The sequence below is a fragment of the Ahaetulla prasina genome, chromosome 13 (assembly GCF_028640845.1).
Source record: "Ahaetulla prasina isolate Xishuangbanna chromosome 13, ASM2864084v1, whole genome shotgun sequence".
In the NCBI taxonomy this organism is placed as follows: domain Eukaryota; kingdom Metazoa; phylum Chordata; class Lepidosauria; order Squamata; family Colubridae; genus Ahaetulla; species Ahaetulla prasina.
In genome coordinates, this window is record NC_080551.1 from 14,562,960 (window position 1) to 14,579,653 (window position 16,694).

At 42.4% G+C, this 16,694-nt stretch overlaps 1 protein-coding gene across 1 annotated transcript; it reads right to left on the bottom strand.

Annotated features, from left to right (window-relative positions):
- Positions 1-2,823: 2,823 nt before the first annotated feature.
- On the bottom strand, positions 2,824-16,553 carry PEX11A (peroxisomal biogenesis factor 11 alpha). The gene is made up of 3 exons (XM_058156385.1): positions 16,393-16,553; positions 10,325-10,440; positions 2,824-4,907 (listed from the first exon to the last, which is right to left on the bottom strand). The coding sequence occupies exons 1-3, from the start codon at positions 16,446-16,448 to the stop codon at positions 4,348-4,350; spliced, it is 732 nt and encodes a 243-aa protein (XP_058012368.1). The 5' UTR covers positions 16,449-16,553; the 3' UTR covers positions 2,824-4,347.
- Positions 16,554-16,694: the final 141 nt, after the last annotated feature.

Sequence of the window (16,694 nt, forward strand, 5' to 3'; positions counted from 1 at the left end):
ACCTAGGCTTCCTGAGTCAGTAAAACACACGGGTAGTCCCAAAAACCTCTTTTATTTCAACAGCTGTGAATTCTGTTCATTTGCAGATGAGTCCCAAATAGTTGTAAAGAGTCCTTCAGGACAAGGCTGATAATCTCCCACCTTTATCACCCTTGACACGCTGCCAAAGACCTCATTGGCAAAGCCACATGGAGTCCAGAATCAAACAGAGCTTCAGACTTTTAAACTGCACAGAATTAACAATGTTGCTTCCTGCAAAGGCCCACGTGCCTTTGTTCCTCCTTTATGTCTTATGGGAGGAGCCAATCATCTCTAAGCCCTACTCCCGAGTCGTCCCTTTTGTTTTAACTGTTCTTGCCTCCTGGCAGCTCTGCGCATGCGCGCACTGGGAACAGGCTCCCCCTGTTCCTCTGCCTCGCTAAGGTCCGACTCTGGAGGCTCCGCAGGCAGCACATATCTCCCAGATGGCCCTTTCTCTGCCTCTGATGCAGAGCCCTCGTCCGAGCCTTCCCCAGACTCCAGGACTGGCCCATGGTCCTTCCAGCCTCCTCACTGTCCGACTTTGCTGTCAGCTCTGCATGCTGCTGGCAGACCCCAACAGTCTTGTTGTTGTCTTCGGGTAGTTTTTGGCAAAGTGGGGTTCTTCGTGCTCTCTGAGCTTAGTTGTTTACTTGTAGAAGTTTCATTACCCAACTTCAGCGCACTCATGACTTTAACCTAGTTTGGGTAATGAAAAATCTGCAAGAAAACAACCAAGCTCAGAAAGCACCAAAGACCATTTCAACCCTGAGCTACAAATATTCTCTTCTTTTGGCTACAGATCAGCGTATGTGATGGGCACCCTCAGAAAACTGCTGCTAAATCAAGGTCTATCCAAAAGCATCCATCCACCATCCATGACAACCTTTCTGGATGTTATAAGGAAGACCATTATGGACCCATAAGCATAAATGCCAGAGCTTGGTGGGGTTTTTTTCCGTGGCATCGAAAACACCTATTTATTTATTTTTAATTAAAAAAATATTTTTTGAGAGTCAGTTGCAAGAAGGAGCCTGACAAGCCCGAAGGGAAACCTCTGGGACATCTATACACGGACACTGCCAGCTACTCCTTTATAACTATGAAAAATCCTTCAGTGAATTCCACAGATGTCAATATGTTTCATTTTCATGCTAAAATAAATTACATTTATTTTTTGTTGCAGATGTAGGGAAAAATGGACCAGCTCATCCTTGCCCCACCATTTAATCTAATACCTGCTTCTTGGGACTCATGAAAACTACCACCTTCCCCTTTGCGTGTTTAATGCTTTTCACCCTAATCCGTTACTCCATGATGTAGGCAAAAAAGCAAAAGCGATTATGTAAACTAGAAATTCTTCCCTTAAGCCTGGCAAAGGGTCACTGAAGCACAAAGGGCAACCGCCATTCCAAAATGAAATATTTGGCAACCGCTTTACAGTTGGCAAAGAGAGGACTGAATGCATTTTCTTTAAAAAATATATATATTCCAGAAGACAAATGTATCCTAGGCTGACATTGGGGACGTTAAAGGAGACAACTGTGCTTCACCAATAAATTTCTGCAGAGAAATTTAACCAGCATCTTAGGACACGAAGGTGTCGGTTGAGAAACTAAAAACTTCATTTAAATTCCACCTCCAGTTCTTCCTGCTTACTCTCTCATGTGCCTCTCATTTGCAAATGTCCTCTTAGTTTCTCACGCACTTCGATAATGCAACTTCAGGGCCCATAAAATCCAGGGGAATGACACAATGCTTCTCCAGAAAGAGCACTGGGAAAAGCCAATGACTCCCATATCAAAATGGTGCCGGAGTTGAGTTCTGTTACCAATCAAACTTTCCTATAAGAAATTATTCTCCTCCCTTCCTTTTCCTTTCCTTCCTTTCCTTCCCCTTTTTTTCTTTCCCTTCCCTTCCCTTCCCAATAGTCTTCCTTTCCTTTCCTTTCCTTCTTCTTTTCCCTTCCCTTCCTTTCCTTCCCCTCCCTCTTTCCTTTCCTTCCCTTCTTCCTTTCCTTCCCTTCCTTTTCTTCCCCTCCCTCTTTTCTTCCCCTCCCTCTTTCCTTTCCTTTCCTTTCCTTTCCTTTCCCTTCCCTTCCCTTCCTTTCCCATCACATCAATTTTCTATTCCATTTTCTTCTTTGTGGATGTGTGAAGTCTTCCATTTATGTTCTTACCTTATTTATTAAATTTACTTGCCACCCATCCCACCGTAGAGCTAATCTAAGTGGATTTTTAGAGTTTGTTTTTTTACCTTTTTTTTTTTGTACTATTTACAATTTGCTTTGTATTCTTTGAAAAAATATTGACAGCTCGCCCGGAAGGTGACTAAAATAACCTTCCCCAACTAGCTGCTTTCAAATAACCAAAGTGGATAAAATACAGCTAACCAGCCCTCCGTCGTTTTGCCAATGGGGAACCTTACCCAACTACAGGCAGTCCTCGACTTACGACCACAACTGCGCCCAACATTTCTGGTGTCAAGTGAGACATTTGTTAAGTGAGCTTTGCCCTCTGTCCTGGCATGGTTGTTAAGTGAATCACTGCAGTTGTTAAAGTCAGTAACCCGGTTGTTAAGTGAATCTGGCTTCCTCGTTGATTTTGCTTGTCAGAAGGTCATAAAAGGGGACCACATGACCCCGGGACACTGCGACCATCATAAATATGAGTCAGTGGCCCATTTTGATCACGTGACCATGGGGGGGGGATGCTGCAAAGGTTGTAAGTGTGAAAAACGGTCACGAGTCCCTCTTTTTAGTGTCGTCGTAACTTTGAACGGTCACTAAGTGAACTGTTGTAAGTGGAGGACTTAGTATACATCTTACTATGCGCTATAAAGCTAACAGCGGACTCGTTTGCAACGTGAAAGGCTTAGATATTCTTTTATTTACAATGGCAATACAATGGCACTTATTCCCGAATCGGAATGCTGAAGAAAAAAGGCACAATACTGTTTCTTAGTCCCATCCGCCAACCACGGTGAACGGTCTCCTTTCTAGCAATGCATAGATTAAGTACAAACACACACAAATACACAAAAACACTTCTCCCTCACCTCCGCTGCACACTGAGCACCTGAAAGCAATGCTCGAAGCGGCACGCGGAGTCACGTCGCCTGGCTCTGCATCCCCTGCAGGTTACTGGCACGCATGCGCGCGCGACAATCAGCTGGCCTTTTTGTATGCGGCAATGCTGGAAACTAGAAGATCTTCTAGCTGGTCTTCCGTTTTCCTAGGTGAGCATGCACGCCAGAAACCCGGAAGAGCAGCTGGCTGAAACCGGAAGTTCAGTAGCTGAAACCGGAAGAGCAGCTGGCTGAAACCGGAAGTTCAGTAGCTGAAACCGGAAGTTCAGTAGCTGAAACCGGAAGTTCAGTAGCTGAAACCGGAAGTTCAGTAGCTGAAACCGGAAGTTCATTTTCGGGCACGCGCATGTGCCCTGGGCAGCTCCTTTTCTGGGTTGCGACCCAGACACGCTCACACGTTCCCTTTTCGGTACTTGGTGCTAAAAAGGTTCGCCATCACTGCTATATACCGTTCTTCTGGGAGATCAAATGTGTTTTTGATGAACACATGCCCATCTTGATTTCACAGGCAAAAGAATGAGCGTGGCATAAAAGCAAAAAATCATAAAAAAAAAACTTCACAGTCTGACCAGAAACAAAAATAGCTAAACGTTAGCTAGAGGCAGCAACTCGGCTGCCTGTGAACATGTAAACTAAATGTTTCTGGTTAAAGAGGGTTTGTTAAGCTCCGGAATTCATCCCAGATAACAGCAAGAAATCCTGATATCAACCAATGCTGAGATGGGGAGGAAAGGAATTACATAAACTTAAAAAAAAAAAGGCAATTCTAATTTAAATTAACTTCGAATCTGCTGTTCTCTCTATCCCAGGATAAAAAGATTGACCGGCTCCTCACCAAGGACTTTTGATACCGTCTCATCTTGAGTAGTGACTGTCTTGCTCCTTCTGTTGCGTAGCTGGAGAAAGATCTTCGGTCAAGGGCAGTGGTGGGATTCAGCCGGTTTGCACCACTTCGGAAGAACCGGCTGTTAACTTTCTGAGCAGTTTGGTGAACTGGTTGTTGAAAGAAATCATTAGGGCAGAGAACCCGGTTGTTAAATTATTTGAATCCCAATACTGGTCAAGGGGGCCCTTTATCCCTCTCTCCAAATTTAACTCAGGTTATTTGGGCTGCCCAATGTGACAGCACAAGGGAAGAAGAAAGAATTCAACAAGGACAAAACTCCCATCATCAAAGAGGGGAAGGCAAAATGCACGAGGTGTGAAACGCCACTGTGCAAAAGGGAAGCCCTTGAGAGAAAATCAATGTTTCAACCGTAAGTGCGGCCTTATCACAGTAAGGATTCCCACCATGGAAGAGATAAGACCACACAGCCCTATAACTCCAGGGTTGGTCTTGTAGATGCCCAGACGGTCCAACGGACTGAAGATATCGCAAAGGTTCTTCACCGTGTCCAGTAAGAGGGGTGGATAGTTCTTTAACGTGAGGAATACAAGCAGGAGAAAAGTCTGTAGCTCACCGTTGGCCAGGAATTGGAATTTCTGCCTGCCAGGAGTCAAGGTCTTTTCGGGCTTCCGGTTACACGCTGTCTGCTTCATGCGCCAGCAGAGCTCATAAAAGTCCTTGACCAGGTTAATCACCAGGGAATAGTAGTAGCATTTGGTCGCCCAGGTGCGCCACTTCTTCTGGTTGACCTCCGAGAGGAGCCCAACGCTCTTCACCCACAAGACGGTGTCACAGGCGAAGTACATAACCCGGTTGACGTTGGAGGCGGTCAGGCAGAAGCGGGGAATGGCCTGGGGCAACTGGGAAGCTTGATGGGCTGCCACCATGGCATGCACGATATTGCCAAGCCGAAACACTGCAAGAGAAACCAGAGATGAAACACGCTGGTGGGAAAGGCCTGGATTCTTACGCCGCCACTCGTTCATTCCTCGCAGCCACGTACTCCATCGGCTTTGGACCATAATTCAAGATCCCTTCTTTGGGCTACCTCACCTAGGCGTGACAGCAGCTCAGCCAATAACGATAGAAACCATTATGGCTCTGTGTGTGTGTGTGTGTGTGTGTGTCTGTCTGTCTGTCTGTCTGTCTCTGTGTATGTCTTTGCATGCGCGCAAAATGATCTTCCCCAGAATGTTCCAACCTGAATGTGGTTTGAGTTTCTGGTGCCACTTCTGGAACACTCAGAATGGCCTATTTCCCAAGTCAAACGTTCCACAATATAACCTTTCAGAACGATATCAAATTACAGGAATGGCAAAAGGGGGTTAATAATTTTGTATGGATGGGCAAAAAAACCAAGAATAAACTTAAAAATAATGTAGGACACAAGGGAAAGTGGGGTGTGTGTGTGTGTGTGTCTTAAAATGCCTAATTTAAAATTGTATTATGAAGCAGTTGTCTTATCATTAATTACTGATTAGATAAATTTAACTGAGGAAAGAGTTTTGAATATAGAAGGTTATGGTTTGTTATACAGGTGGCATGCCTATTTATTATATGATAAGAAAACTGACAAGATATTTAAAAATAATATAATTAGAAATGCATTATTGAGGGTCTGGAGGAAATATCAATATAAATTAGATGGAAAGATACCAATATGGGCAATCCCAAGATATATGATAGAAAATATAAATATATATCAAAAGATGGAGGTAGTTACTTATAAAGAACTTCTTTGTATTGAAAAGAGGGAATTACAATTAAAATCCAGAGAAAAGATGGGGGAAGAAGGAAAAAATTATACATGGTTTCAATATGGACAATTACAAGTAAGATGGAAATTAGATCAAAAAATAGGTATTAGGCAAACTGAGGATAATTTATTAAAACAAATGAGAGATCAAGGTCAAAGGCATATTAAGAGGTTGTATAATGTATTAGTAGAAATAGACTCAGAGATTGAATTGGTTAAGGATTGTATGATTAAGTGGGCACAAAATTTTCAGCAACCAATAATGTTGGAAACTTGGGAAAGAATTTGGGTGAGGAATGTTAAATTTATACAAGCGCAAAATATGAGAGAAAATTTTTATAAGATGTTTTATAGATGGCACTTAGACCCCAAAAAGTTGTCATTTATGTATCCTAATGTACAGGCTAAATGTTGGAGATGCGATTGTGAAGATGCCACTTATTACCATATATGGTGGACTTGTAAAAAAGTTAAAGCATTTTGGATTAAAGTATGGTGGATTATGCAGAACATTCTGAAAAAGAAGATTAAGTTTACTCCGCAGTTCTTTCTACTAGGAATAATTATGGATTGTATAGCTATAGGGACTAAATTGATTTTGAACTTAATAACAGCCGCAAGACTTTTGATTGCTCAATATTGGAAGAAAGAAGAATTATCTACAATTGAAGAATGGACACTTAAAGTATCAAATCTGGCAGAAATGGCAAAAATCTCTGCTTATTTGAAAGACTATGCACAAGAAAAATGTATTTTAGAATGAAAAATGTGGACTGATTATATTCAAAATAAGTATCAGATAAAAAAATATAAAATAGCATATAAGTAAATTTAGGAAATATTTTGTATTACATATATTTTTGAAGGAGAGGGGAATTGAGAGTGTGATTATGTGTGGAATGACTAGAGATTATAATTTAAGATTTATTTTGGATTATGATTGTTAGTTTTGATACCCCGCATTTTGTTCTGAGAAGATGGGGGGGGGGTAAGGGAGAGGGGAATTGGGGGGGGGAGAATGAGGGTAGAGGATGGAGTGATGGTTAATGTACAGGGATTATTGAAGATGTATAAATATAATTAATGTAGGGTCGGGTCTGCCCAGCTACCATTTTAGAATGGTGGGGAGGGAGAAAGGCGGAGAGAGTAGGAGGTAGGAAAGAGGAGAATAGGAAGAAAGAGGGGTAGAAGAGGGAGAAGGAAGGTGTAGGGCGGAGGGAGGAGAGGATAGAATAGAATAGAATAGAATTTTTATTGGCCAAGTGTGATTGGACACACAAGGAATTTGTCTTGGTGCATATGCTCTCAGTGTACATAAAAGAAAAGATACGTTCATCAAGGTACAACATTTACAACACAATTGATATACATCAATATATCAATATAAATCATAAGGATTGCCAGCAACAAGTTATAGTCATACAGTCATAAATGGAAAGAGATAAGGATGTAGATAAGAGAAGGGGAGGAAGGTGTGGAAAGTAGAAGAAGGTAGAAGAGGGAAGAGAGTTAAAAGGAGGGGGTGGTGACTGGGCAAGCCCGACTAATTGTATATGACTGTACATTGGATGAGTTGTTGGATATGAATGTAAAAATAAAACTTTTTTTATTATATATATATATATATATATAAACCTTTCGCACATCTGTCTAGCTCATAAGTAGATCCTTGAGAACATCCTAAAGTTTTAATCGACAGCAACCTTAAGACCACACCAGTGGGCAGAGACTCTGAGATTCCCGGTCCAATATCTGAGGTCGCCAAATTGCCAATCCATAGTTCTGTTAATCGTCTGCTTGATCTTTCAAACTGGAATGCTGCTCTTCAACACGGAGCTTTGCCGACCCACAAAAGACTGCCCACGTGGAGTCTTCCTTTGATAAACCCAGATCATAATTAAATGTGCAATACTTAAAATGCCTTTTAAAACAGAGCTGATAAGGAGGAAAACGCCTCATTGCAGCGTACAAATATTAACCGCACCAATGCACAAAAATGTGGGGGAAATAAATGAGCTGAGTGTCTTAGATTGAGTTCCAGTCCTGGAAAGCTACTACTAAAACACTCCAGTTCATTTATGGCTACTCCTAGATTTCATCAAGAGTGATCTTCTCTAATCCATCCATCCATCCATCCATCCATCCATCCATCCATCCATCCATCCATCCATCCATCCATCCATCCATCCTGCTATCTATCTATCTATCTATCTATCTATCTATCTATCTATCTATCTATCTATCTATCTATCTATCTATCTATCTATCTATCTATCATCTATCTATCTATCTATCTATCTATCTATCTATCTATCTATCTATCTATCTATCTATGTAACATAGATATCTATCTTCTGCAGAACATCTGCCATTAAAAAGAGAAAATATGATGCTTAAAATTAGTATAAAAATCTAAAGAAAGAAAACTTTCAGCAATTATGTAAAGAATATAAAAATTAAAACACAGAAGGAATTTAAAGCAGGTATGTGACATTATATTTGCATTTGAGGCCCAGAAAGTAGGTCTGAATAGCTATATCATTGCCAGGAGCAAATTGTCCATTGTATATGCTCCATCAAGATTCCGGCATATCAGTAAATGTTTGTATCATATAAATTAGGCCTCTAAGGGTAGCTTTAGTGTACGGGAAGGAATTACAGGAAGATTGCTTAATGAGCTGGGGAGTAGAAAGCAGAACTAGCCATAGGGAAAAAAAAAATTATCTAAAGGAAAAAAAAATAGGCTCTTTTCTTTCTTTTGGTAGCTCTTTGAATGTTTTGATCCAAGCTGCAGTGATGGGATCCCTCACCATTCCTGCAATCAAGTCTCACCATTAAAAGAAAGGCTGGGGAGGGAGGGGCGTCAGATACCAAGCCCCCAATAATAGCAAGGACATTTATCATGGCAGAGTCCAATATCCATAGCTCCCTAGCTTCTGGTTAAATGCCATCGAATGTGGATGATTTTAAATGGAAAAGAAAAGACTGCTGTGCTTCAAAATGCAAACACCCCATTGGGAAAGAAGGATCAGGCCAGTCAAACAGGCTGTTCCCTCCCCAGACCAAAAATAAATAAATAGTAATAGCACATTTCCCATGCATGCATGCATTGTGAATGGATGAAACATAGATTAGGACACAAACAACCCAGGTCATGTGAAATGCAATAATTATGAAGTGACATGCTAATGGAGGAGTTTTGATTAATAAGCAAGCCAGATTTTCCCATGCAGGCTCAAGGAATGAAGTTCAGCAAGTAGGAATCAGCAGTATCTATTTAGAGAAAGCCGTAATGTCAATCATTCCACCCACCCCACCCACCCAGCCTCCAAGGCCATCAAGAGAACAACCTAAAGATCTATTGACTCAGGAAGGGCAGGAGAAAAATATAGAATTTAAGCCTCTGAGCATAGATTCTATTTAAAGGGCTTTGCTTGCAATATTCCCGCAGTGGACAAATCTGGATGTATTAGGTAATTTCAACCAAAGGGATCGTAGGAGCTACAATACTTTGGAAGGCACCAAAACTGGACAAGGTTGAAGTAAAGAAGAATCGACCATCTACTGCAACCAATAAGGAACCCTCACCATAAAAATTCCCATCAGGAGCTGTCCATTAAACCAAAATCTTAAGCAACGGACAAAAATTAGAATACAATCCTAGGTATTAGGACTCAAAAATTCAATATTTTCTTTTCTGGGACTTCATCCCAAGGAAGGATAGTTGTGAACTTCAACTTGAGTCGCTGTGCCTCCGCATTAATGAAAGAGTCCACGATGGAAAGAGATCAAAATTGCTTAATAGCTTACACCTTCCCATAGCCTCAACAAAGGTGTGACTATTTTGATCGATAAATCAAGGATAGGTTTGTTTTTTCCTGTCTACTCATATTCAGTTATCACAGACTGTCTGGACAAGTCTTGCCCAGGGTTTTTTAGAAACACTTTGCCATTGCCTCCCTCCAAGGGCTAAGAGAAAGTGACTGCCCCAAGGTCACCCAGCTGGCTTTGTGCTTAAAGCAGGATTGGAACTCACGGCCTCCCGGTTTCTAGCTTGATGCCATTACACCAAACTGGCTCTCAAGGACAGCATTATAATATTCCTACCGTATTTTTCCGAGTATAAGACGCACTCTTTCCACCCTAAAAGAGGGTGAAAATTTGGGTGCGTCTTATACACTGAATGTAGCCCGAGGTTTCAGAGGCTGAAAAACAAGCAAGGCGCAGAGCTCATAACCAACGAACCTGTTGCTAAATTTCACCTCTGGGAACAGCTGACTGGGAGTATTCTGGGAGGCCAATCCACCTGCCAATCAGCTTTTTTCTTATTTTTCTCCCCAAAAACTAAGGTGCATCTTATACTCTGGTGCGTCTTATAGTCCGAAAAATACGGGTAATTTGCAATCCAATTCTGGTACACGGTATTACGATTTCTCTCCCTCCCTCCCTCTCTCTCTCTCTCTCTTTAATTCAACTTTTCTTTCTGTCCTACCCACCTAACCCTTATTTTGGGACAATCAGCAATCCATTTCCCTTTTCTTTCTTCAACAGGAAGTATCTAAAACTAACATACTCACTCTTGCGTCCTGAGCTCATGCTCGATTCCAGAAGTCTGAGCTTCATAACCACTTTCTCCCGGTGAGTCTTACGCTCTAAAATATAGCTAAGCAGCATGCATGAGTACTGAGTGGCTCTGGAAAGGGAAGGAAAGAGAGGCGCATCGCTGGTCACACATCACAGGCAAATCACAGGCTGTGTCTTCCCACAATGAAACTGAGAGATATATATCTAGATATCTATATATGAATGCAGGTTCCCTCCCCATGCAAAAGATGCTACTGGACTGTTTTGCTCTAAGGCAAATGCTCTAATATATAGTTTTGCACATGGTAACATTGCTCAATCAGCAGAGACAGTCCCTAAATCTAAAAAAAATATTCAATTAACACAGGCGCTTGCTGAAACCATCATCTTTGAATAGAATAGATTAGATTTTTTTTTAATTGGCCAAGTGTGATTGGGCAAACAAGGAATTTGTCTTGGGGCATATGTTCTCCACGTATATAAAAAGAAAAGATATGTTCATCAAGAATTCCTTAAATTCCTTAAAGAACTGTCCTTAAATACCACATTTCGCTTCTTACTGTGCTATAGAACCCCCGATTACGACCTTGTACATGCAAACAAGCTAACGTCACTACTAACGTGGGCAGCCTCCTGCCCACACCCTTTTCTCTTTCTTGGTGACCTCAATCTACTTCTTTTTTTTTAATTTTAATTTTCAATTTGCATAACAATAAACATTTTTTAACAGTACTGTGTCATGTGTCTCTTGAAGGTATTTACATTTATTCCTATAGATTTTTGTTTCTCTGTTCTAACCAGTTATACCACTTATCCCACACCTCATAAAATTCTGCTTCTTCCTTGCCTTTCATTTCTAATGTGAGCCTATCCATCTACCTCTAATTAATTGGACCCTTTTTTTTTTGTTTTTTTTGTTTACATTTATACCCCGCCCTTCTCCGAAGACTCAGGGTGGCTTACAGTGTATAAGGCAATAGTCTCATTCTATTTGTATATTTTTACAAAGTCAACTTATTGCCCCACCAACAATCTGGGTCCTCATTTTACCTACCTTATAAAGGATGGAAGGCTGAGTCAACCTTGGGCCGGGCTCGAACCTGCAGTAATTGCAGGCTACTGTGTTCTTAATAACAGGCTTTACCAGCATGAGCTAAACCGGCCCTAAATGAATGTACAACTGAACCCATACATGCAGTGTTGGGTTTCAATTTTTTTTACTACCGGTTCTGTGGGTGTGGCTTGGTGGGCGTGGCATGGCTTGGTGGGCGTGGCAGGGGAAGGATACTGAAAAATCTGAGAAGCAGAGAATAGATGGGGAGGTAGAGAATAGATGGGGACAGGGCCAGTCAGAATTTTTACTACCGGTTTTCCGAACTACTCAAAATTTCCACTACCGGTTCTCCAGAACTGGTCAGAACCTGCTGAAACCCACCTCTGCATACATGCAACCTTGTACAATGCTGTTACTAATCTGAGACCGGATCAACTAGTAACTAAGTGGTGCATAAGAATCTATTATACTCAATTATCCTGGAAAAACATGCTTATTTCCAAAAGCATTTGCTGGCAAAACCAAAAACATTTGTCTCTTTCCAAACATCTTCCCAGTGATGGCTATCAGGAGATTAGTTGTGAAGCAACTGTTACGCACGATGGGAATCCTGCACACAAAAGGTATCATAACGGAATGGGATGAATCAACCAACAGCCAATTCCTTGCATCTATAGAGCAGGTCACAATACTATTTTCCCCTCTTTTTTTCCCTCCTACCGGAACAACCCATGGAACTGAACCTCGGAGCTTCATACCACCTTTTCCTGCGTTACACATCAAGCAGAAGCTTGGGATAACCGGCCAACAGTTGGAATAGGACTTTTGAGATTGGGGTTTCCGTTCCATTTACAGCTGTGGAAAAACTGATCCCGCTGAGCCTAGCGCTAACGTTCTCGTCCAATTTACTGCACAGACGGTTGCGCTGTTGCAAAGGATAAAATTGGAGGAGAGATTGCTACCCACACACACTGCCTTGAGGAGATTAAGGTGAGGTGGGTTGTGAAGCTGCCAAAGAAACGGCAATCCCTTGGATCACCCAGCACGGAGTTCAAGCTGAAACGCAGCATGCGATGCTGAAAGATAAGTTTACATAACACCAGGAAATACTAACACAAAGCAGGTAAGGTAGAGGCAATGGCGATTAAGGCATGCATTGGCAACTCTTTGGCATGGTTATTCCCCCCCCACCCCAACAACTTTGGGAGAAAGAAATGGGGAAAAATTACTATGCAGAAGTATACGCAGGGTGAGAATTATACAGGTGTTCCTAATTCTCACCTCACATAAGGCAGTAAGGTCATCATGCTCACTTTCTTTTACTCAAAAGCCTTCCCCTATGGAATTATCAGACAAGACTGTTTCTCCTACTAGATTTTCTTTTACATTTTCTTACTGATATTTTATTGATGTTTTTTAAGGTGGTGCAGTGGCTAAGACACTGAGCTTGTCAATCGAAAGGTTGGCAATTCAGCAGTTTGAATCCCGAGAGCTGCGTAATGGGGTGAGCTCCTGTTACTTGTCCCAGCTTCTGCCAACCTGGCAGTTCGAAAGCATGTAAAAAATGCAAGTAGAAAAATAGGGACCACCTTTGATGGGAAGGGAACAGCGTTCCGTGCGCCTTTGGTGTTGAGTCATGCCGGCCACATGATCACGGAGACGTCTTCGGACAGCACTGGCTCTTCGGCTTTGAAGCAGAGATGAGCACCGCCTCCTAAAGTCGGGAACGACTAGCACATATGTGCGAGGGGAACCTTTACCTTTACCTATTAATATTTTGTGGAATGATGCAGAGATTGCTTTCTACTTCGTAATCTGATTTCCATCATATTTGTTGGACATCTTCAATCTGCCACCACCCTGTCCTTGGCTGGGAATCCAGGGAATTGTAGTCCCCACACATCTGGAGGACACCAGCTAAATATACCAGGTTTGGAAAATTTGTGTCTGTTCGGGGAAGTAGTTTACGTTTGTGTACACAACAGTGCTCCAGGGCATCATGCTGGCCACATGACCACAGAAATGTCTTTGGAGAGCGCGGGCTCAATGGCCTTGGAGATGAACACCGTCCCCTGTAGCTGCAGCTGAGTTAAAACTTCACCTTTCCAATCCACAAGAGAAGGCAACTTTGACCCCCCCCCCAGCACCTGTTAAATCTCAGTAATTCTTCTCTCTCTTTCATTGCTGAGACTGCATTATTTTTACACTGTAAATTTCCAGAATGAGAGTGGAGCCATGTTTGCAAATCACTCAGAAGAAGGAGTGAAGAGCTGTGAAGAAATATGTCAAATATAAATTAAGGAAATCAGACCTACTGATGCCTCTGTTGGAGCAAGCCCGCAATGCAAGTATTCCTACAATTCCTTCCAGTTATCAGATTTGCGACTGCCATCACACAATGATTCATGTGAGCTGTAACATGTTGCGCAAACTCATTGTGCATGAACTGGGGTCTTGCGCAACACCAGGGAACAGGTTGTTTCGGGAAGCAGATGACCAGGTTGTGCAAAGACACCTGTAAGCCTACATTCATACATCCTGATTCAACCCGGTCTGATGAAGCCCAAGGGGGTGCAGAAATACCCTGCCTTAGGCTTTATTGGTTGGTTGTTCCTGTGACTCTCGACTAAAATCCAGAACCCATGAGTCCTGTGGACTTGAAATTTGCCAAATTTCCTCAAATATTTTATGGTCAAAATGATCACAAAAGCATCTTGTGACGTCATATATAAAACATCCTAAAACATTTCCTGAGATCCACTGCTGAAGTTTGACTGCTATAAAAGCTGCATCCGGGCTGCTCTTTGCTTAATATCTCACCGAACTTCTGAAAACTTTTCCAGTGAAGGCACTGAGGAATCTCATAAGGTCAACCTACTCTCCAAAGCACCTGAGAGCAGGACAAGAAGCACTTGGGGGTGTAAGATCATTAAAGACAGATCGAACCTTAGAACTAAGGAGACATTTCCTGACCGTGAGAACAATTCATCAGTGGAACGGCTTGTCTCTGGAAGTTGTGGATGCTCCCAAAGGTGCTTTTTTATTCCCAAGAGACAACTGGACTTTCTGGCTTTTCTTTGAAGACGTTTCGCTTCTCTTCCAAGAAGCTTCCTCAGCTCTGACTGGCTGGAGGGGAAACGGAATCCAGTCAGAGCTGGAGAAGCCTAGTACACAAAATCATCTGCTGCAACGTCCTCTCTGTCAATGACTATTTCAGCTTCAACTGCCAACAATACACGAGCACACAATAGATACAGACTCAAAGTAAACCGCTCCAAACTCGATTGCAGAAAATACGACTTCAGCAACAGAGTGGTCAAGGCCTGGAATGCACTACCTGACTCTGTGGTTTCTTCCCCAAACCCCCAAAACTTTAACCTTAGACCAGGGGTCTCCAACCTTGGCAACTTTAAGCTTGGCGGACTTCAACTCCCAGAAAGCGCCAGCCAGCAAAGCTGGCTGGGGCATTCTGGGGGTTGAAGTCCTCCAGGCTTAAAGTTACCAAGTTTAGAAACCCCTGCCTTAGACTGTCTACTGTTAACCTCACCCCATTCCTAAGAGGTCTGTAAGAGCACCAACGTACCTACCGTCCCTGTCCTACTGTCCCCCATTTATTCGTATCCATTTCCTGCATTCATAATTATATAGCTTTATTTATACTTATATCTGTTATCTTATACATGTTTGACAAATTAAATAAATAAGTAAGAAAGTAAGAAGCAAAAGGTCTTCAAAAAGAAAAACCAGAAAGTCTTGGGGGGAAAAAAAGAAAAAAGCACCTTTGGGACAACCATGACCTGGATCAGGGGTCTCCAACCTTGGTCCCTTTAAGACTTGTGGACTTCAACTCCCAGAGTCCCTCAGCCAGCAAAGTCCACAAGTCTTAAAGGGACCAAGGTTGGAGACCCCTGACCTGGATGAATGAGAATCTATTTATTTATTTATTTATTTATTTTGTCACAACAATATATGTAGGAATCATACAAAAGATTATATAGTATATAAACATATATGGGTAAATATAAGGAGGTATAAGCATATATATAGAAAGAAGAAAAGAAAAACAATAGGACAGGAACGGTAGGCACGTTTGTGCGCTTATGCACGCCCCTTATGGTCCTCTTAGGAATGGGGTGAGGTCAATAGTAGAAAGGTTTTGGATAAAGCTTTTAGGATTATGGGAAGAGACCACAGAGTCAGGTAAAGTGTTCCAAGCACTGATGATTCTGTTACAGAAGTCATATTTTCTGCAATCTAGATTAAAGTGGTTGACATTAAGTTTAAATCTATTAGTTGCTCTAGTATTATTGCAATTAAAGCTGAAGTAGTCTTTAACCGGAAGGACATTACAATAGATGATTCTATGAGTTAAACTTAGGTCTTGTCGAAGGCGACGGAGTTCCAAGTTTTCTAAGCCTAGGATTTCAAGTCTGGTGGGATAAGGTATTTTGTTGTTTTCAGAGGACTGGAGAACTCTTCTTGTAAAATATTTCTGGACACATTCAATTGTATTGATGTCAGAGATGTGGTGAGGGTTCCAAACAGGCGAGCTGTATTCTAGAATTGGTCTAGCAAATGTTTTATATTTTATATTTATAATCTCTATAGACATCCATCACCGGAAGCTTTCAAAAAGAGACTGGACAGCCGCTTGTCTGGAACGGTGTAGGCCACGATCTCTTCTTGCTCAAGCTCGGAGGGCTGGACTAGAAGACCTCCAAGATCCCTTTCCGACCCAACGATTCTGTGTTCCGTCACAAAACAGGGAGTTCGAATACCCAGCTGCCACACTCTTCACGCATGGTTATGTTTGTAAATAATAATAATAATAATAATAATAAAAACTTGAGAACAATAAATAAGGGGTTGAAGTGGGGAGGGTCGTGGGAACCCAGTACCCTGACCCAAAGGGGGGGTGGGGGAGGGGGGCTCTGCAAACTCCTTGCAAAGGAAGGGGGGGTCCCCCGCCACCCCCTCATTCTCCGCCCTTGCGCTGCTCCCCCTCACCGAAAGAGCCGCTCCCGACCCTGCGTCTGGTTGGTGAAGTGCACAAAAGTCTCCATCGTGCCACCTGCAAGCACCGCCGGACCTCTCCGAACTCTGGCCAGGAATCAGCTGTTTCTCCAAGGGGGGGAGAGAGGGAGGGAGCGAGGGGGCGGGGCTGGAAGCGTGGCCACGCCCCGGCGTTCCATGCCCTGGAGGGCGGGGCTTCTCCCACCTTGGCCGCTTTTTTTTAAGACTCGTGCGGACTTCAACTCCCAGAATTCTCTCAGCCAGCTTTGTGCTCAAGAATTCCTCAGCCCAGCTTT